General features: G+C 52.7%; 4 protein-coding genes across 7 annotated transcripts in view; 3 read left to right on the top strand and 1 right to left on the bottom strand.

Moving 5' to 3' along the window:
* Nucleotides 1–3,128, top strand: part of SRSF2 (serine and arginine rich splicing factor 2) — a 4,195-nt gene extending 1,067 nt beyond the window's left edge. Inside the window, 2 exon segments of the mRNA XM_040456524.1 lie at nt 1–299; nt 585–3,128. Of these exon segments, the coding sequence (XP_040312458.1) occupies nt 1–292 (292 nt within the window). The 3' untranslated portion in view covers nt 293–299; nt 585–3,128.
* METTL23 (methyltransferase 23, arginine) lies at nt 2,706–7,522 on the bottom strand. Of its 2 annotated transcripts, none has more exons than XM_040456521.1 (5): nt 7,109–7,522; nt 4,997–5,101; nt 3,522–3,759; nt 3,357–3,441; nt 2,706–3,102 (listed from the first exon to the last, which is right to left on the bottom strand). In XM_040456521.1, exons 2-5 carry the CDS (start codon nt 5,078–5,080, stop codon nt 2,934–2,936), a joined length of 576 nt encoding a protein of 191 aa, XP_040312455.1. In that variant the 5' UTR covers nt 5,081–5,101; nt 7,109–7,522; the 3' UTR covers nt 2,706–2,933. The 2 variants fall into 2 exon arrangements, with proteins under 2 accessions (XP_040312455.1, XP_040312456.1); XM_040456522.1 differs by having other exon boundaries at nt 5,014–5,101; nt 7,109–7,520.
* A 220-nt stretch (nt 7,523–7,742) lies between these two features.
* JMJD6 (jumonji domain containing 6, arginine demethylase and lysine hydroxylase) lies at nt 7,743–15,663 on the top strand. 3 transcript variants are annotated; one of them, XR_005784963.1, is made up of 7 exons: nt 7,743–8,017; nt 8,550–8,938; nt 9,641–9,927; nt 11,045–11,180; nt 11,656–11,749; nt 12,518–12,656; nt 13,485–13,554. XR_005784963.1 is itself a non-coding variant. In XM_040456519.1 (7 exons), the coding sequence occupies exons 1-7, from the start codon at nt 7,889–7,891 to the stop codon at nt 14,929–14,931; spliced, it is 1,245 nt and encodes a 414-aa protein (XP_040312453.1). In that variant the 5' UTR covers nt 7,744–7,888; the 3' UTR covers nt 14,932–15,663. The 3 variants fall into 3 exon arrangements, 2 of the variants coding, with proteins under 2 accessions (XP_040312454.1, XP_040312453.1); XM_040456519.1 differs by lacking the exon at nt 11,656–11,749 and adding an exon at nt 14,895–15,663 and having other exon boundaries at nt 7,744–8,017; nt 13,485–13,612; XM_040456520.1 differs by lacking the exon at nt 13,485–13,554 and having other exon boundaries at nt 11,661–11,749; nt 12,518–12,624.
* A 3,812-nt stretch (nt 15,664–19,475) lies between these two features.
* MXRA7 (matrix remodeling associated 7) overlaps nt 19,476–19,801 on the top strand; it is a 32,915-nt gene continuing 32,589 nt past the window's right edge. The window contains exon 1 of the mRNA XM_040456523.1: nt 19,476–19,603. Coding sequence (XP_040312457.1) covers nt 19,586–19,603 — 18 coding nt within the window. The 5' untranslated portion in view covers nt 19,476–19,585. The remainder of the gene's footprint in view (nt 19,604–19,801) is intronic.

The raw sequence follows: 19,801 nt of genomic DNA, 5'->3' as shown, positions 1-19,801 counted from the left end.
CCGCCGCAGCCGCTCCCGGAGTCGGAGTCGCTCCCGGTCCCGCAGTCGCTCCCGCTACAGCCGCTCCAAGTCCCGGTCCCGCACCCGCTCGAGGTCGCGGTCCACCTCCAAGTCCAGGTCGGCGCGAAGATCCAAGTCCAAGTCGTCGTCGGTGTCCAGGTCCCGTTCGCGCTCCCGGTCCCGCTCCCGGTCCCGGAGTCCTCCGCCCGTGTCCAAGAGGGAGTCCAAGTCCAGGTCGCGCTCCAAGAGCCCCCCCAAGTCTCCCGAGGAGGAAGGAGCGGTGTCCTCTTAAGCAAATGGTAATGTCCGTGGGCGTCCGAGGCGCACGCACCACCCGAGCGCAGAGATGGGGTTTGCGGTTAGCCGTTTACGATCCGTGTTGGTAGGAAAGCGACTCCCGACGTCGGGAGCGCGGCTGTGAGCTAACTCGGCTTTGGGAGTAATTCTGAAGAGAGGGGTCTGCAGAGAGGATGTGCGTGAAGCTTAGATAATTATGGCTGTTTCGTGAACTGTTTGAGACCTATTAATGAAAATGACTATTTCTTGCTGTTTTTATCCAACGTCTGCATTTTCCCCCTTTAAAGCTGCGGTCTCCTGTTTGATAAAAGAATATTGGCCAGTATTGCAGATTTTAACTGATTTGGCTGATCCTCCAGGGACCAGTTTCTGTGGGCGTGTATTGGAGCAGGTTTGTCTTTAAACGTTAAAGATGCACTATCCTCTTAGAGAAAACAAATCAGTTCAACTATTGTTGTACTGACTGGGACTTCATATTCTAACGGATGTGGCAAACGAATTGCAAAGCGGAGCAATGAACTTTTGGAACCCCCAAAAAGTTTACAGGTATCGCACTGGGTGGGGAAAGGATAGTGTGTCTTTAACTCTTAAATTGTTTGGTCCTATTTTTTAAAAGGAAAGGGCCCTAAGTAGCTCGAGATATTTAAAGCCTTTATTCTCAATTGCCAAACGTTTCATTTGAAAGCTAAACATTTACCGTAAAATAGACTGTCTGATTTCAAGTTTTGGTTTGGATACGGTCCTTTTTTTTTTTTTTTTTTTTTTTAATTCCCCTCTCTCTCCCTTTTTTTTACCCCCTTCCCCCTCCTTTTTCTTTTTCCCTCCCTTATCTCTCACCTTGGTTATTTGGCCAAGATTGCATAAACACAAATTTGTAAAAGCGGATGGTTAGTCCTTGTGAAAATTTCCCAATTGGGCCTTTCTTTAAAAAAAACTGATAATGGCTGGGTGGAACCTTTCCGTAACCTACTTGTTTCACCAGAGCCTTAGTCAGTACATGCCTGAAACTGAAACCATGTGCACTGCGGGTAACTTCATAGCGATGGAAGGTAAACTGAACTTTTTTCTTTTCAAACCTAGATGTGGCGACGAGCAGCATAACTAAAGGAAGACTTGGGGGAAAAGGACCACATACCCAGCCCATCGAAGAGTCCTTGGAACAAGCAACTGGCTATTGAAAAGGTTATTTTGTAACATTTTGTCTAACTTTTTACTTGTTTTAAAGCTTTGCCTCAGGTGGCAAACTTCATTTTATGTGCCATTTTGTTGCTGTTATTCAAATTTCTTGTAATTTAGTGAGGTGAACGACTTCAGATTTCATTATTGGCTTGGATATTTGAGGTAAATTTTCCTTTTTGTTTATATAGTGCTGACTTTTTTTGTTTGAAATTAAACAGATTGGTAACCTAATTTGTGGCCTCCTGACTTTTAAGGAAACGTGTGCAGCCATTACGCACAGCCTAAAGCTGTCAAGAGATTGACTCAACATTGCCTTCATTCCTTAAAATTAAAAAGCTACAAAAGTTGGTGTCAGTTTGTTTGTATATGTTATTTACCTTCAGATCTAAGTGGTGATCTGAACCCAAATTTGTGTAAAGACTTTTCAGGTGAAAAGACTTGATTTTTTGAAAGGATTGTTTACCAAACACAATTCTAATCTCTTCTCTTGTGTATTTTTGTGCACTAGGCGCAGTTGTGTAGCAGTTGAGTAATGCTGGTTAGCTGTTAAGGTGGCGTGTTGCAGTGCAGAGTGCTTGGCTGTTTCCTGTTTTCTCCCGGTTGCTCCTGTGTAAAGATGCCTTGTCGTGCAGAAACAAATGGCTGTCCAGTTTATTAAAATGCCTGACAACTGCACTTCCAGTCACCCGGGCCTTGCATATAAATAACGGAGCATACAGTGAGCACATCTAGCTGATGATAAATACACCTTTTTTTTTCTCCCCTTCCCCCCAAAATGGTAAATCGGATCATCTTCATGTATGAACTTAAAATGCGGAAAATGTTAAGGAAGCAAATGGTTTGTAACTTTGTAAGTACTTATGACATGGTGTATCTTTTTGCTCATGGATATTCTGTACTATAACCGTTGTTTTCTGTAGTTTAATTAAAACGTTTTCTTGGTGTTAGCTTTTCTCAGAATATGTCTTGGTCTTTTTTTCCCGTTTATTTGAAAGACCTGTGCAATTATCTTGTGAATTGTTACTGACTGTTATAGTATGAAAGCGAAATGTCTAGTACTTGACCTTTTTTTCCCTAAGTTAAAAAGTGGAAACCCCGTTTCAGCACCCACTACCCCTCAAATCCATGCTCTAAGGTAGCACTTTGCGGAGGTTGTGGGTTCCCCCCCTTCTGTCATAGTCTAATTTATGTCGTATTTTTATTGACTTTTTAAAGAACAGTCCAAGTCCTTTCTCTTACAGGTGTGTTTATTTTTGTTTTCATGGCTTTGTAACCCACGAGTGTTGTCCAGGTGACCCACCACACAATCTTTTTTTAAGGCTGACAGATCTGACCATCTTCAAATCCAGTGCTTGTACTTACTCCCAAGAAGCTAAAATGGTCTGAGTTCTAATTGGCACGATAGGTTGCAAATCAGTGTTGACATTGCCCCAGAACAGCCTGTATGTAGGTATGATTCAGAGACTGTCCTTTTTTGCAAAGGAGATGACCAGCATTTCAACAGTATGTCTTCCTGGGAGGGCAGATTCTGCTATATCTTCCTTGTCTGCACCAAAAGACTCCAGAGGAATGTGGACACATTTCATATCCCACTTGTAGAGCAAAGCTTCAAGTGACCAGTCAGCACTGAAAAAGAAATAAATTGTTTTTTTTTGAAATTCTGCTTTTCCTGTTGTGCTTTAGATAGTTTTAAAGGTTTTTGTTTGTTTGAGACAGAGTACGAGCAGGGGAGGGGCAGAGGGAGAGCGAATCCAAGCAGGACCTGAACGTGGGGCTCGATCTCATGGGCCCCGGGAGATCCGTGACCCGCCCGGGGAATCCAATTCAATCTTTAACCTAGAGTACAATTTAGAGTAAAACCCAGGATTACGCAGGCTTACCTTCTTACCTGGTAAGTAGACCACAGTTGGACCTTGGGGTTCTTTTGCATCAAAAAGTATACTGTAGTTAAGATGTCTTCAAAGTCTGGGAAGAAAGGACTTTCCTTAAATAAAAGAACTTAGATCACCTTCAGCCAAATTTATGAAGAGCAAAAAACCGTTTACCTTCTGGTTCAAAGAACACATCAGATGCAAGAATGATGTCTCGTGGTGGCAGAGCCAGGAGATCCGGACATACGTGGCCCCACGTTAGTCCTACGACACGCACCTGTGGCAGGTTGTTCATTTCCAGGCTCTGACGGCACATTTCTAGGCAGTGAGGCAGCTCTGAACTGTCGGACAGTATTACCTCGGCGCCACATTTTGCAGCCACGATTCCTGGAAGGCTCACTCCGGCCCCAATCTGATGAATATACGCATTTCAAAGTTTTCCTTAGCATCGCAGGGAATTTGGGGTTTTAGTTTCCCTGAGTACAGGGTCCGGGAGTTAAGTATATTCTTCAGCTCATGTATGCACAGTGTGCCATAATTGGACATTGCCTTTGTATGTGAAGCTTAGGTTTTTGGGTTTGTAGAAATCAAGTGGGGTCTCTCAATTGGATTGAAAGGTTAAGTCCCATACAGGGCCCTAAATTCTGCAACTGACAATATTGCTTCCAAATTCCCATGGCATCTCTGGCAGTTTATTGCTGAATATGCCCCAGGCGGTTTGGACACTAGTAGCATTTAGTTCTCTCACAGTCCATAAAAGAGCTCCTAATTATATGGGACACTGGGTCTCCAGAAGCTTGATGGGTGACTTCCATGCATACAGCCATTCTGGCTGTTACTACCAATTGTAACCTCTTTTATGTGGCTCTAGCCTGACAGATCTTCAACAGGGTTCATACTAAAGGAGATTTTCCAGTTGGGACTTCGAAGTGCTGAAGTCTTAAGCATACTAAGGAATAACTAAGGAATGCCTTTAGTGTCTATTTGGTTGAAGCACAAGTTTCCCATTTTCCAGTTTTAAGGACGGGTGGGGAGATTCTCAATCTGAATCTACACATCGCCAGATAACAGCATGCCAAGTGCCTTCACACCACTCATTTACGTGGTTCTGCAAAAGTTCAGAGGGGTTACAAGTTTTGGATTTGTCTTCAGCCTTAGGGTTTAAGCATTGTACCATCTGCAAACTTGACAAAAGTTTTTTTCTCTTAAGCCGTCAGTGGTCTCGAGTGATCAGGAAAAGTAGAGGACACTCAAGATTTCCAAAAATGGAAAGGGCTGTTTTTTGAGAAACCGCACATGTCACAGTAGACCCCAAATGACCCAGTTGGGACACCCTGGAAAGAGGGCCTTAGGGATTGCTTCCATACCAAGATTCTAAAACTGAAATTAATCAATGGGCTTCACTTAGAGTAAGGGTCGGCAAACTGTAATGGGCCAGATGATAAATATTTTAGTCTCGGTGGGTCTCCTGTGGTCTCTGGTATACGTTCTTTTTTTACACAACTTAAAATGTAAAAAGCGTTCTTAGCTCATAGAACTTACAAGTGGGCCAAATCATCCGTTTTTAAAATATTAAACAAAAGCCAGTAACCAGCACATAGACTTAGATCTGAACATAGGATTCTTGGAAACCTCAGGGGCACTTGTACCTCTAAGACAGCCTTGCCTGGCAGAGATCTTCTGTGAAACCACAGGTACTGAGCCAGGACCACCGCACAGGGCCAAACATACATTCCGTACTGGAGGTGCAGGACCTGAAAAGAATTTTTTGTAAGCCAAAAATAACTCATCTGCTGGAAGTTGGAATATTTATTTTTACAGCAATTACTGAGTGCCTGACACTGGCATCTATTCCGAAAATGACAATTCCCTGCTGTAAAGTTCACAACCTATGGGGCATATGAAACTGCAATACCACAGGATAGCCACTCTTCACTCAACAAGCATTTATTTCAGGGACTGGGAGTGATTTCGTGGGCTATGGATGTAAAGCTCATGGAACACACATGTACATACCCTACTAGGAAGAGACAAGCCACAAGTAAGCGAATATGTTTTTGGCTGGTGTGGATGCTAACACAACGAAACCGGGCGATGGGAGTGGTGGGGGCAGGGAACAATGGGGGGACAGTGATCACAAGGTGGCTGTCCTAGATAGGGAGAACGGTTCAGACAGCACCCACAGCAAGCGCATGGGGGCTGGAAGCAGGGTTGTGGTAGTACAAGCAGAGGTCAAAGGGAAGGCAGGGACCAGACCTGTGTGGTCTTCTGGGCTTTTACTGTAAGTGCAGTAAGAATGTATCCGAGGATTATAATCACAGGCAGTTTGGTATGGTCCTGGGAAACAGGCTAGGGAGACATTCCAGAAGAGGTTTGAGTGCAGCTCGGTTCTGGAGGTAGGAAGGCGGGCAGCATACAGAGCCTTTGCAAAAACACAGAATTGCGAGAGAGGCCAATTAAACGGCTCACGCCTTTGGAACGAGCCTGCCTGAGTTCAAACTCCAGATATGTAACTGACTACCTGTGGGACCTCACCTGCCATTCAACCTGTCCGTGCTTCAGTTTCCGCCACCGCGAAACACTATCCCATAGGGTGATGGTGGAAGATTCGACGCAAACTTAGTACAGCACCAGGCACAAAATGAGCACACACCTTGAGCGGTTATTAAAAGACTGCAAAACCGCAAGTCTGTTTTCTAGAGCAAAGGGTGCTGCTTGTGGTTGGAAAGGGCGCTCGAGTTTTCAAAGTACCAAAGGTGAAGGAACTGGAAGTTTGAACTCAAATCATTCAATTCACTCTCCAAAATTTTAGTGCCTAAAATATGCTAGGCACTGGGTCTTAAGTGTAGGGCGTGCATGGTGAATAAAAATGCCTGCCCTGGTAGCTTTCACCCAAGATACATTCAAGGGTTTCTGATCACAGCAGTTGAGTTTGCCGATTTGGGTGGAAAGAGGTCTTTCTTCTCACACGGAGTATCTTCACCTCCTAAATGCGGGAAGAAATCAAGTGGGTATTTCAACGGGAAGGCATTTAAAAACTGTTAGAAACGGTTTCACTCGAGACTTTACCTCCTCTTAGCCATTTATCATCTTTAAAATATTTATTTTGAAACAGAGAGACCGCAAGTGTGAGTGGGGGAGGAGCAGAGAGCGGGAGGGAGAACCCCAAGCAGGCTCTGAGCTGAGACGACCACCCGAGCCCAAATCAAGAGTCGGACGCCCCTTTGAATTGTTTTGCTAATACCTACCTCACACACTGCTGTTCAAATCTAAACACGGCCACGTCAAAATGCTTCGAAAAACCGGACGCATAAAGTATTACTATTATTACTGAGAGTTTGGGGCAGCTGTAAACCGGAAGGAACGGGTGCCAACCCACGGAACTTTTTTCGGATAGTGAGGGTAGAATTCCCGATCCTAGATAAAGGTGAATTAAGAAGCCCTTCTACTAGGTCAAAGGAAGTGTTCGGTGTCCAAAATGTCACTTTTCGGGCAGGAAATATTTGATGCGGAGGGCTCTCTTCCTGGCAGGACCCCCAAATTTCTTACTTCAAGACTGTCAGAGGGCTTCCCACCGCGATCCTTCCCGCTCGGAGGCCCTTCCTCAGGCAGGGTAGCCGCCAGAGCCCGTTCCCCACCCCCTCCCAACACCCCCCCTTCCCCCCCCCCCCCCCCCCCCAGGCCGCTGAGAACAGCTCCTGCCCCGGGCGCCACCGCAAGGGGCCGGAGGCGCCGCCCCCGGCGGGTGCCGCTGCACGCACCTGCGGGACGCTGACCTCCAGCACCGTCCCCTCAGCCCCCAGGCCCGGCTCCTCTGAGAACCGAAAGCGCTGGGCCCGAACCACATGCCCTCGAAGGCCACGCTCGCCCGTGGGGGAGTCGGTGGCCCCCCGGCGGGCCGCGAGCAGCGGAGGGCGCCAGGTTGCCAGGCTGCGCACGCGGGGGACCCCGGGGCCGGATGGAGCCGCCTCACCGGCGCCACGTGGCCCTTCGCGGGCCCCGTCGGGTCGCCGCAACGGGACAGCAAAGGCGGGGAACACACCCCTCGGGGGACGATGTGGCCGTGCGGCAAGAGACCAAAGACCTGGCAGAGAAGACAGGAAAGACAGGTGGCCTCGGCTGCTCGCACGCCGGAAACGGGCGGCGGAGTGAGCGCTCGCTTCCGGAAGTGACGTACACAGCGGAAGCGGGCGCGGGAGAGGCGGGACCGCAGGGAGGAGGTGCCTCCATCGGCCTGACCTTCCCAACATGGCGGCGAGCCGGGGAGTGTGAGGGCGGACCCCGGAGGCGCCCAAGCCAATGGCTCACCGCGAGAGGCCCAGGGGCGGGGAAGACGGCAGCCGCGTGCCCAACCCGAGGCCCGGGAGGTGGTTGCGGAGTGAATCTTCTGGAAGGCGACTTTAAAGGCGCCGGGCCAGAGCGAAGGGCGTTTCGGTGCCGCCGCCGCCGTCGCCGCCGCCCGGGCCGGGGAGGGGGCGCGTTGGAAGCAGAAAGCGAGCTGCGCCGAGGTGGTCGCGGGAGCAGCTGGTGACCCGCGCAAGATGAACCACAAGAGCAAGAAGCGGATCCGCGAGGCCAAGCGGAGTGCGCGGCCGGAGCTCAAGGACTCGCTGGACTGGACCCGTCACAACTACTACGAGAGCTTCTCGCTGAACCCGGCGGCCGTGGCGGTGAGCGGGCCGGGGTCGGGGTCGCGGGCCGGGCACGGGCGTCTCCGGGCGGCCGGGGACCTCTCCGGGGCGCGTCTCCCCCGAGTGCCGATGGGCTCACCCGCACCCCCGCGGAGGTCGGGGTCATCGGGGGCCGGATTCCGGGGCCGACCTCCTTCCGCCCGCGCCGTGGCCGCCGCCTGTCCCGGGGCAACTGGAGGCTGACGCCTTTGGCGCCCTCAACGAGAGCTGTCGCCCCTAGACCCCTTTGGGCGGCGGCGCCCTCTGGGACCTGGCTGTCAAGGCCCACGAGTGGGAGATGCGTAGCCCCCTTCCCCTGGTGGGGCGGCGCTGGGTGCGACGTGTCAGTCCGCACGCAGGTCCTTATCCCTTTCCCTCCGTCCCACCCCCCGCAAGATAAGCCGGAACAAGAATCTGGCTTCTTAGGTATGTCATAGCTAACTGGACCTGGGGGACGCCGTCTACCGCTGGACTTTTTGTTGTGTTGCTTTTGTCTTTTTCTAACTGGATCGGTCTTTTCTGATTCCCCCAGGATAACGTGGAAAGGGCAGACGCGTTACAGCTGTCCGTGGAAGAATTTGTCGAGCGCTACGAAAGACCTTACAAACCCGTGGTTCTGCTCAATGCCCAAGAGGGCTGGTCTGCTCAGGAGAAATGGACCCTGGAGCGCCTCAAAAGGAAATACCGGAACCAGAAGTTCAAGTGCGGTGAGGATAATGATGGTTACTCAGTGAAGATGAAGATGAAATACTACATCGAGTACATGGAGAGCACTCGAGATGACAGCCCCCTTTACATCTTTGACAGCAGCTATGGTGAGCACCCGAAAAGAAGGAAACTTCTGGAAGACTACAAGGTGCCCAAGTTTTTCACTGATGACCTTTTCCAGTATGCCGGGGAGAAACGCAGGCCCCCTTACAGGTAAAGTACTTGGGGGTGAAGCCCTTAGGCTCTTCTGTACGACAGGATGTGTCACCTGAGCGCGGTCAGCCAACCTTTTTCCAGAACACTGAGTGGTTCTCCTTGGCTGCACATGGAACTTAGGGGGTTACCGCTGCCTGACCAGGCCCTGCCGCCACAGACGGGTTTCATTGGTTTGGGTTGCCACCTAGGCATCAAGATTTCAGAAGGCTCCCCAGGTGACTCGAACATTCAAGCAGAGTTGAACTACTGATCTTTAAGGGTGGCTTCTAATTTTTTTTTTTTTAACGTTTCTTTATTTCTGAGACAGAGAGTGAGCAGGGGAGGGGCAGAGAGCTGGGGAGACACAGAATCCCTTGCAGTCTCCAGGCTCCGAACTGTCAGTTCAGGGACTTAAATCCACGAACCGCGAGATCATGACCTGAGCCGAAGTCGGATGCTTAACTGACTGAGCCACCCAGGCGCCCCAAGGAAAGTTTTAATAGTTAAAGCCCAGTAGTAGGCCACATCAGTGATTTTTATTTTTTCTGTTATGGAGCACTCCAGGCACGATTCGTTCAGCGTTCCCTTGTGGCAGGGTCTGCGTGATCTCTGAAATGGAGGTCATGTAACGTGTTTTATGAGACCAAGAACTCACTGTTTTGTAGTATGTGTGCGCAGAGTCAGTTTATCCTTCACATCTTGGACGTTTCTGTCCTTCAGGTGGTTTGTGATGGGGCCGCCACGCTCTGGAACCGGAATTCACATCGACCCTCTGGGAACCAGTGCCTGGAACGCCTTAGTTCAGGGTCACAAGCGCTGGTGCCTGTTTCCTACCAGCACGCCCAGGGAACTCATCAAGGTGACCCGTGAAGAAGGAGGGAACCAGCAAGACGAGGCTATTACCTGGTTTAGTATCATCCATCCCCGGACGCAGCTTCCCACCTGGCCGCCTGAATTCAAACCCCTGGAGATCTTACAAAAACCAGGAGAGACTGTCTTCGTACCAGGTATAGAGGAACTGAGAGAAAGCACATTGTTTTATTTGTCATTTCGGAGCAGAAGTAAATGCAGACGGAGTCAAAGAGATCCCCCTGCATGCTGACTCTAAATGAACTGACTGGTGCCCGCCTCGGACAGTGAGGTCTGTCACTGTGCCATCAAGCACTTAGGGGGCCGCTGTCCACATTTCTTGTAACCTGAATCTATAGTGGTTGTTGGGAAATTTCCTGTATGTAAAGAGTGTGCCCATCTCTGTCCCTGGTAGTTACCTAGTGTCTTTGTGGATGTGCGGTGACTTGTGTGTATTTCTACAAATTGGGTTTTTAATACAGTGTAGCACTGGCTGGGTTGAGTCAGGAAATAGGAACTTGGGGCCAAGAGGCAGGAAGTCCCATACCTGAAAACTACACTTCGGAAAAAAACAAAAAAACGACATTTTGTTATGATAGGTTAAGTGTCGAGGGCAAGGGTGTTTAATATTTAAGATAGGTCTTATGGGGTGCCTGGGTTGTTCAGTCGGTTGATTGTCCGACTTCGGCTCAGGTCATGACCTCACAGTTCGTGGGTTCGAGCCCCGCATCGGGCTCTGTGCTGACAGCTCAGAGCCTGGAGCCTGCTTCGGATTCTGTGTCTCCCTCTCTCTCTGCCCCTCCCCCGCTCATGCTCTGTCTCTCTCTGCCAAAAAAAAAAAACCATTAAAAAATAAATTTAAGACAGGTCTGAATAGGTATTGAGATAGAAACTGAAGAACTTACTGCTTTTATAGTTTTGATCACAGTTTTGGATCAGCAGGGGTCCACACGCTTTTTCTGTAAAGGGCAGAGAGTAAATATTTTAAGCACGGGGGTTGGGGGGCAGACAGTGTTTATCCCAACTGCTTAATTCTGCCCTTGGAGCAGGAAAGCAGCCACGGACAGTCTGGAAATGAGCAGGCACAGCTGTGCTCCAGGAGAAGTTTACACGGATTAGTTGTGATTCCTGGATCAGGAGAAGCATTTACCACGCGGGGTCTCCCGTCCCTGAGTCCCTCCCCGTAGATTGGAACCCGCTGTTGGCAGGGTTTTTGTCATTCGTGATTTTGTACGGAACCCAGCCCTGTTTAACTGCTTATTTGTTGGATTTCAGGAGGCTGGTGGCACGTTGTCCTTAATCTTGACACCACCATTGCCATCACCCAGAATTTTGCCAGCAGCACCAACTTCCCTGTTGTATGGCACAAGACGGTAAGAGGAAGACCAAAGTTATCGCGGAAATGGTATAGGTGAGAGACGTTTCCTTCTTCTTTTGCTTTGTTCCAACTCCAACCCCAGAGGCGAAGTAAAAAAAAGTCCACCGCTGCAGTAACGTGTGCTGGTCTGAGGCCTGGGAGAGCTGGGGCTGCAAAACCTCACGGGCAGAGGCCAGGGGGTCCAAGGTCAGGGCTAGTTCTCAGGATGCTTGCCAGCCTCGAGGCGACAGGGTAAGACTCTGCATGTTTGATCAAAGTCAGTCCGTCAAAACATGGCCATGATTGGGGTGTTTCTTTTGTTTTCTGTTTTGTTTTGTTTTCGATTTTTGTCCTCCCCCCCCCCCCCCACAAAGGCTAGCACTTAGCAAAGGAAGCCATGTTGTTTGGGTTTTATTTTGGTTCTTTCTTTTTCTTACTCAGAAGCATTATGCCCCTTTGAACTTACTACCTTCAGTTCTTGTGAGCGAGGTGACTGCCCTGGAGACTTAGCTCCTCTGTTTATCCACAGAACAGATACAGCACGGGCAGCGGCAGTGCAAGCCACCCCCAGCCACCCCGTGCCACTGTGTCCCAACCCTGACCTGGAGGGACCAGCTCTCGGGGTAAGAGAGGGATCCTGGCTTGGTCAGTGCTCAGCTTCCCTGCTGAGAGGGCCAGCAAGGGTGGTGGCTTTGTTCTCCCCGGACCCTCGGGCACCTGCGGCCCACTTACTTTGTCCCACCGGCCGCTGTATGCCGTGACTCGGTCGTTCTAAAGGCCTTAACCGCACAGCAGGTGCTTTCTCCCTGGTTAGTGCGGACGCCAGATTAGGTCCCTGAGGGGAGGGTTCCCGCCTCTGAAAGTCCAGTTCAGGTGTATCTTCGAGCGAGGGGAACCCTCTCTGTTACTTGATGCTTCTTATTTCTTACAAATCTGATTGTTTCTCCGCTTACGAAGGGAACTTAACCGAGCCCGACTGCAGTCACTAAACGCTGTGTTGTGGAAAGGAAGGGTTTAGAAAATCCACTAGGAAAGGTTCAGGAGGAAACAAACAGAAAAAAAACACAAGGAAGAGAGACTTTTTCTCCCAGGTGGACGAAAGCGCAGCCTGACTCAGGGCAACTGTGCCTCACACGTTGGCATTACAGCCGGCTCCTTTGGGAAGGTCAGAGTGAGCCGCGAGCAGCCAGTTCGCCTTTCCGGAGATCCTGGGCGGCAGGCACGCGGGGGCTTCTGCTCCCGGCCTGCGGGTGCGTGTGTCCTCACCACGTCCCCGTCCAGCACTCCCGGGCGCTCCCGAGAGAGGCAGGCCTCAGCTCCGGGTTCGGGGTTAAATGTGCTCGGTGTGCTCGCCGGTCCCAGCGCTGGGAATGATGTTTCTTGTCTCTCAGGATCTTGAAGCAAGAGCACCCCGAGTTGGCGGTCCTGGCCGACTCGGTTGACCTTCAGGAGTCCACGGGGATCGCATCCGACAGCTCCAGTGACTCCTCCAGTTCCTCCAGCTCCAGCTCATCCGACTCGGACTCAGAGGTGAGGCCCTGCTCCCTCCCCAGGCCTCCCGGGAGGTCACTGGCAGGGGGACTCAGCGGCAGCCTTCCCTCCTCCTGGCCCAGAGGGAGAGAGAGCCGATTCCGCCAAGAGCTCCGGCTGCCACCCTCCCTGCTGTGGGGTGAATTCCGCCCAGTTTGTAGCCTCGCGCGTGCGTGGGGGGTCATCGCAAGAACTTTGGGAGGCAAAAGGAGTGTTGGGGGATCTCGCTAAGTGAGCGACCCAGGGTCACACAGCTAGCAAACGGCAGCGTGGGCGTTCGGACACAGAGCCTCGCGTCTGTGCTGAGAATTTTCCCTGCGGATGTGACCCGTGAGCCTGGGATCCGCGCAAGCTCAGCGGCTTGTTAAAAGCTAACGGGATACCGGGGAAGAGGGACCTCTGCCCTCAGCGGGTGAAATTGCCGTCCTACCGCTTCACAGAATCTGTCGATTTGGTGTTCCCCAGGGGGCGGGGGAACGAGACTGTGCAGGGCCCTGTGTCCCCTCTCTCCCGCCTCGGGGGTCTGTGTCCGCGCAGCGGGATCGCATAATGCGGCCTCAGAGCGCCGGCTGTAGACCGTCCTTAGAGCCGCGTCTTGATTCTAAACCCGTAAGCCCCCCATCAGAGAACGCTGGCGGGCCCCCCGGCGTCTGGGGGCAGCCACGGTGTTTCCGGGGCTGGGTAGCGGGGCGTGTTGCGGAGCCGGCAGAAGCGGCTGCTTCGCTTCTGGGAGAACCCGGACATTTGTGCCGTTTCTGGAGGGCGGAGGTTTGTTGACAGACCGGGTTGCATCCGGTCAAATTCCTGCTTTTCTCCTTCCGTGTCCAGTGTGAGTCCGGGTCTGAAGGGGACGGGACGACGCACCGCAGGAAGAAGCGGAGGACGTGCAGCATGATGGGAAACGGGGACACCACCTCCCAGGACGACTGTGTGAGCAAAGAGCGCAGCTCCTCCAGGTGACCACGCACGGCCGCCGTCTGCGTAGGAGGGACGTGGCCACCCGAGGGGCGGGGCCCTGGGGAGGTCAGCCTTTTGGATCCGTGGTCAAGGGGAGGGCCGGACAAAGGCAGAGAACGCGGCCGCTCTCGGAATACGAGTCCGTTCACTCGGTCTTTGCTGCAGTGGCTTTTTTCACCGCTACCGGTGCAGATTAACGTGGCTTCTTTTATGCCGAAAGGCAAGAATCTGTGTGGATGGTGCCAAGGACACCCTTAATGTTATTTAATAAAAATTAAATCCGTTTTCTATCCTTGCCATTTTTTCCCCTCGAGAATACCAGAAACCCCCCCTTGTTATTCTTGCGGCCTTGGGGGACAGCAGGGACTCCGCTGGCGTGCGCGCTTGGCGGGGAGGCGATGGTTACAGCTGTACAGGCGGCAGCGCGGGAGAAGCTCCCCGTGCCTCCTGAGGGCCTGAGGTGTGGCCTCCTGGCGTTGTCCCCCACTGCCGTCGTCCCTTTGAGCGCTCACACCGAGGGAGACGGCGGCGCAGAACTCGGGTGTTTTGTGAGGTCTCCGTCCCGTCTCCCACGCTCGTTCGAACCAGAGTGGATCTCAATAAGCGAACGCTTAAAGTCACTAAGGTCATTTCTGCCAGCAGTGGCCCTGTGCTGGGCACATGACGGGCTTACGGGGAGGGGGGTTGGTGGCTGCCGTGCGCCCCGGGGCCCGGATCCCAGAGCCCCTTGCCACGGTGCGAGTTGCAGCGCTTCTGCAACGGGGAGACGGGGAGACGTTTCGGGAAGGTAGTCAGATACTGAAGCTCCCACGACTTTGTAAGTGTCTGAGGCCCCGGCAGTGCCGCGGACGACGTCCCTGTCGCGTCCTTTGTATCTCTGAGCAGAGTGTTGTCTTCAGTGTGTTAGGAAAGTTTAGGACCCATGTTCCTTTCTGTCTGTTTCCCTCGTCCTCTGCAGTCACACTGGAATCCCACGAGAAGTTCAGGTGTCCTGTTCACCTGAATTTGTGGGACTAGAACGTGCATTCCTCAACCCAGTCGCCCTCTTCAGGCCGCTCTTAGATTTCACTTCTTGCCTTTTTAAGGCCTCTGTGTTGTCGCGGACTCACTCCTACCTGCCCGCAATGTGTGACTTTGTAACTTGGAAGGGAAGGTCGTAGGGACAGCCCTGCCCTTAATGCCACGTGGGGTCCTGGGGTTCGGCTTTAACGTTTCCTTCCAGCTTTGCACCCGCTGTGCCGTCTACATGCTGATTACAGGCAGTTGTACTTTCCTTGGCAGGATTAGGGACACTTGTGGAGGCCGGGCTCACCCCTGAGCAAAGAGAGAGACTGTCCCTGAGGTGGTTCCTGCGTACGTGGTTGGCGGCCACCTGACTCAGTTTTCACGTCTTCTGCTCCCTCCTTCTCCTCTGTCTTCTTTGAATTTGGATCATCCTTCTCTGGTCCAAGCTTCTGTCTTCGGTCAAATGCTGTTTTCACTGCTTCCTAAGAATAGATGGCCAAGAAGTTTAAAAGCTCGCGACCCTCAGTGAAACCCCGAAACGCTGCAGGCCCGTGGGCCCCTGGGTGACAAGGCCTGTGCTGTCTCTGAACCACGCTGCTCCGCCCTGAGGCCGGAGGGTCGCCATCCCGGGAGCAGCCGGCTGCCTCTGACCCCTCACCGACCGTTGGTGCGGAACCTCTGCGGTCCAAGAGCCGGCTGCCCACCAGCGGGCCCTGAGGGGCGAGCGGACTCGGATTTGCGTGCGAGCCGGTTACGCGTACGAAGTGCCGCGTGTGCGCCACCTCCCCGTGTCACCCTTTGTCCGAAGCCGCGTGGCGGTGACCCAGCCGGCACGTGCGGCACCGCTCACCACCGCGAGCACTGTCTTGTGACGCGTTCCCTTCTCTCCGCCGTCGGAGGGCCTCATGCGTCCCGGCGGTGTGTGTGTGCCGAGTGTCCTAGGGGGAAGGACGCCGCATCGGGGTTTGGGTTGGAGACAGAGCAGGAAAGGTGTTCAGTGCATTCTCATCACGGAACGTGAATGAGGAACGGGGCTGCCTCCTGACAGACGTGTCCTGGTCTTTCCTGCCGCGTGATCTGCTTTGCGAGAGACGTCGCGATGAGTGTCCCCGTTCGTTTGACCGGCAGACACGAGGTGGGCGCCTCGGGCTGCACGTCTGGAGTGAGGTCATATACGGTGCTTCTCGCCTTTGGGATCTTGTCTGGGCTTCCAGACAACTCCTCCGTGAACGCTTGGGGATTGACCAGCAGGTTCCACGTCTTGCCCGCTTCATTCTTATCTGCTTGCCTTAATCCGTCCCTGAATTCAACTAAACTTAAAAGTAAAAGGGGGCTTGGCAGGGACGTGCCGTCTTCTGGGTGGGAACGCAGGCCAGGGCACGAGCAGCCGGAGGGCAGAGGAGCTCTCACCGTAGTCTCCCGGGCGAGCCGCGAGGTGTGTGCACGCATCCTGCAATCGTGTGGTGTCGCCTCCCCCAGATCCTCCCGACACGTGGCTTTAATCTGGGGAACCCAGGTCTCTTCTGTGCAGAGGTTACATTTTTAGCAGAGTGGTTACCATCTCTCGACACTGGGTCGGTCGACACTAGAGTGGCTTTACTCTAGGAGGTTGGGCCCCTATTTTGTGTTTTCTGCATCCTCAAATGCCAGTGCAAAGAAGCGGCCGGATGGGATGGAGAACATCTGCCACCTTCCTCAGCGCTGGCGCCCGTCGCCCGGCCACAGGGCTCGGCGGCCCCGGGCTCCAGGGTGTGCGTGCGTGTGAGTAAAGTCACACACGGAACTTGTAACCTGTTTGTGTTAATACCTGAATGGTGTTCCTCCTCCTTTTTAAAATTTTCTTGCCATCTTCAAAATAATTTTTTCATCTCCCCAGTATTGCTACGGGGCGATCGCACCTTCCTCTCAAATTCGTACCAACCTCTCTAAGCCTCGGTACAAAGGAAAACCAACAAAAGCAAAAGGCTATTTGCCGCCAGGGGGCGTACAGTGGCTGCGACGACAGAGTAGTTTAAATTGGAGAGATTAGCCTCCCCCCCACCCCCCCAGAGGCTCCAGCGATAGGTGATTCCTGTTTGACAAACAATACTCAGAAATAAGGGAACCAGCTCATCTGGTAGGCTCGCAGTCCCTCCACCTGAAAGCATCTGGCTCACACAGATTACATGCTGCCATTGGGCTCTCGCTGGCCCATGAATGACCATGGACAGTCTTTGTTTTAGCCAGGCCGGGATTCAGCACCTCCCACGCCTCCCCTTTTACTGTCACCGTGGGCCAGCCGAGCACACCAGTGTGGAAAGAAAGCAGGGATGGGGTGCGGAAACTGAGAAAGGAGTGGAGTGATGGCCGGGTGCTCAGGACAAGGTAGAAAGTGGGGACCAGGGCCATCTGTTCTGACGTCAACCCTTCTGCCCTCGTGGCCTGGGCTGCTCCACGTGCCATCAGCAGTAGCGAGAGAAGGATACCGCATGAAACTATTTTCTAGGGATTCTTCAACTTAAAACCCAACGTGCTGGGTCCTGGAACGAGGGCTCTTGGACCGGTAACGTCTGATAGGAGCAGGTGGATGAAGACATGGGGGGGGGGGGAGCCTCTGGGGCTTCGGGAGTGAGCACCAAGGGTTCTACCATCAGCCTGAGTATCCAGGGCCGCACACAGGTGCCTCTGGGGTCATCGGTAGTGCTGGGATATTCAGGGTGACACCTTTGAGGGGAGAGCCACCAAACGCAGGGACGTTGTTCACATTTGGCTCAGGCTCGCAGATGCCCATTGATTAGTCATTCGAACACCCAGCCTGCGTTTGAGTGCCAGCCACTGTTCTAGGTGCTGGAGATGAAGCAGTGACGAGTCCAGGTCCCTCCTCTCGTGGAGCTAAGGGACAGTGAGTGTGCCGTGGTTCCCAAGGGTCGCTGGTCGGGGTAGGTAGAGTCCGGCATATCCATTTCCGCGGCCAGAAAAGCAAGTTCAGACTTTACAAAATACAAGTTGAGGAGATCTTCATAAAAGAACGTAATTAACATCATAGCCGTGTTCTTAGTATTTGGTTTCCCTTTCTAAATTAGCTAAAGATATCTAAGGGTAAGCAAGAAAGTTGCTGGTATAAGTTGCTTCGTGAACTTATTATAATGAGGTTCCGCCTGGATGTGATTTAGGACCTCAGATGAGCGTGTGGGACAGAGCGGGAGTTTTGCGGTAAATGTCGTAAAAAGTGCTTTCTAAGGACGTAGGCGTGTAAGTGCGCAGCTGTAGGTTCCTCGAATCCTGTGTAGCGTTTCCACAAGTAAGTCGTTTGTCATGTGTGCTGGTACTGTCGATGGTTCCCCGCGGAGTCTGGTTCCTCCTCACACTCCCCTCCCCACCTTCTGCCACAATGTTCCAATGATGTCACGTTCTATACAGCCAAACTAGACAAACCTCGTGCCCCGGCCCCTCAGGTGGTGGCTGTCATCAGTAGTTCAAAAACGTGACACTCCTCGTGTCCCCTGAGCACTGGCCCGGCCGGCTGTCTCCAGGGTGACTGGACAGTGCGGAAGGCCGGGGACCACGTGCTGAGTTGAGTCCTCACGCCTCCTGCAGCTGTCACACGCACCCAGCAGCCTCCTACGTCTGCTTCCATCTCGCCGTGGGCTCCGCCACCAAATGCCTGTGGCTCTGCCATTTGACTGGTATTTTTAACTTTCACTTGGATGAAACTTGTTCATCATTTTAAATAAAGCAACTTGGTTTGGAGTCGGGTTTTTTGCATTGTTCTGTTCTTGTTTCTTTCCGTTATTCATCCGATAGTTGATACAGAACGTGACCGAGTTTGCACAACGGGCCCTCTTACATAGCAACTTTGAAACAGTGAGGACAGGGGACAAGGAAGAAGACCCACTTAGCCCATAAGTCCCCTTGTGGTCAGAAGCCAGTAGCTAAGACCTAAGCCCCACTCCGCATTTTGCAGTTACGGGCTGTTTTTCATCGGTCACCACTGAAATTCCTTTTGCTTGTACCTTCATATTATGTGATGTGGCAGGATTAAGCTTGCCTTTTGCCCATTGGTCATAACTGGACCAGGAGGAAGCCTGAGCACACGCTAGCTAGCATCTTCCATTTAAACAGCACTCCATCTAGGGGCGCCTGGATGGCTCGGTTGGTTAGGGACCTCGGCTCAAGTCATGATGTCACAAGCCGTGGGTTCGAGCCCCGCGTCGGGCCCTGTGCTGACAGCCCGGAGCCGGGAGCCTACTTCCGATTCTGTATCTCCCTCTCTCTCTGCCCCTCCCCTGCTCACGCTCTGTCTCTCTCTCAAAAATAAATAAACATTAAAAAAAAAATTTAAACAACACTCCATTCTAGCTGCTTGGCTCCCACCAGATGTCAGCTCAGGCACTGTAATTTTTCCAAAACAGCAGTAAATGTATCCAAAGCAAAAACCGGCACCCTGTTTTTTCAGCTGGCACCTGACACACTTCGTCCGCCCCGTGTTTATTGGGAGTGGGGGAGAAATACTTTTCAGGTTACAGCGTAGTCCTCTCAAACACACGCTGTTCAGCAACAGAGCACTGGAAGGATCTGGAAGGCACAAAACCAGTACACTTCCCTTCATTCCACCTTCGCTACCTTCCAGAATTCCTCCAAGAGGAAAAGCCAGTAGGGGACCAGAGTGGACACAAGGCACCTGGAGCTGAGTTCCAGAAACAGCCTTTGGGGGGCAGCCACGTTACAAGGACGCCCGTGTGGAAGGCTGCTGGGTCTCAGCCCAGAAGGGGCAGCCAGCGGCCAGGCTCGGGCAGTGTCCTCTGAAAACGCTGTGGACGTGTCCGGGGAGTGGCCGGGAGTAAAGCGGGGTTGACCTTCGCTTTGCACCGTCTTGCCGGCAGTCCAGGGCCACGGTTTAGGCGAGCCTTCCGGCCTCAACGGGCCTCGGCATTCATTCCGCTGGCGGTGTCAAAGTGCTGTGAGATGGCCTTCTGTACCGGGCGGAAATGCTGCCGAGAACGACGGTAATCTGAGGGCGCCCGTGGAATGAGTGTTGCAAGCCGGTTTTCAAAACAAAAATCTAAGCGCAAAGCTTAGGGGCCCGGGGCGGGGCTGGGACTCGTCCGGCCTCAGGAGCGCCGCCCCCAGGGGTCAGGCCCCGGGTCCCCCAGCATCGGAGCCACCCCCGGGGGAGGGGGGGGGGAGGCGGGGCGCGGCGGGTT

This window comes from Herpailurus yagouaroundi, unplaced genomic scaffold, assembly GCF_014898765.1.
Source record: "Herpailurus yagouaroundi ecotype Mexico unplaced genomic scaffold, PumYag 217, whole genome shotgun sequence".
Classification (NCBI taxonomy): Eukaryota; Metazoa; Chordata; class Mammalia; order Carnivora; family Felidae; genus Herpailurus; species Herpailurus yagouaroundi.
Note: the sequence above shows the minus strand (reverse complement) of the source record. Positions and strands in the feature narration are given on the sequence as shown.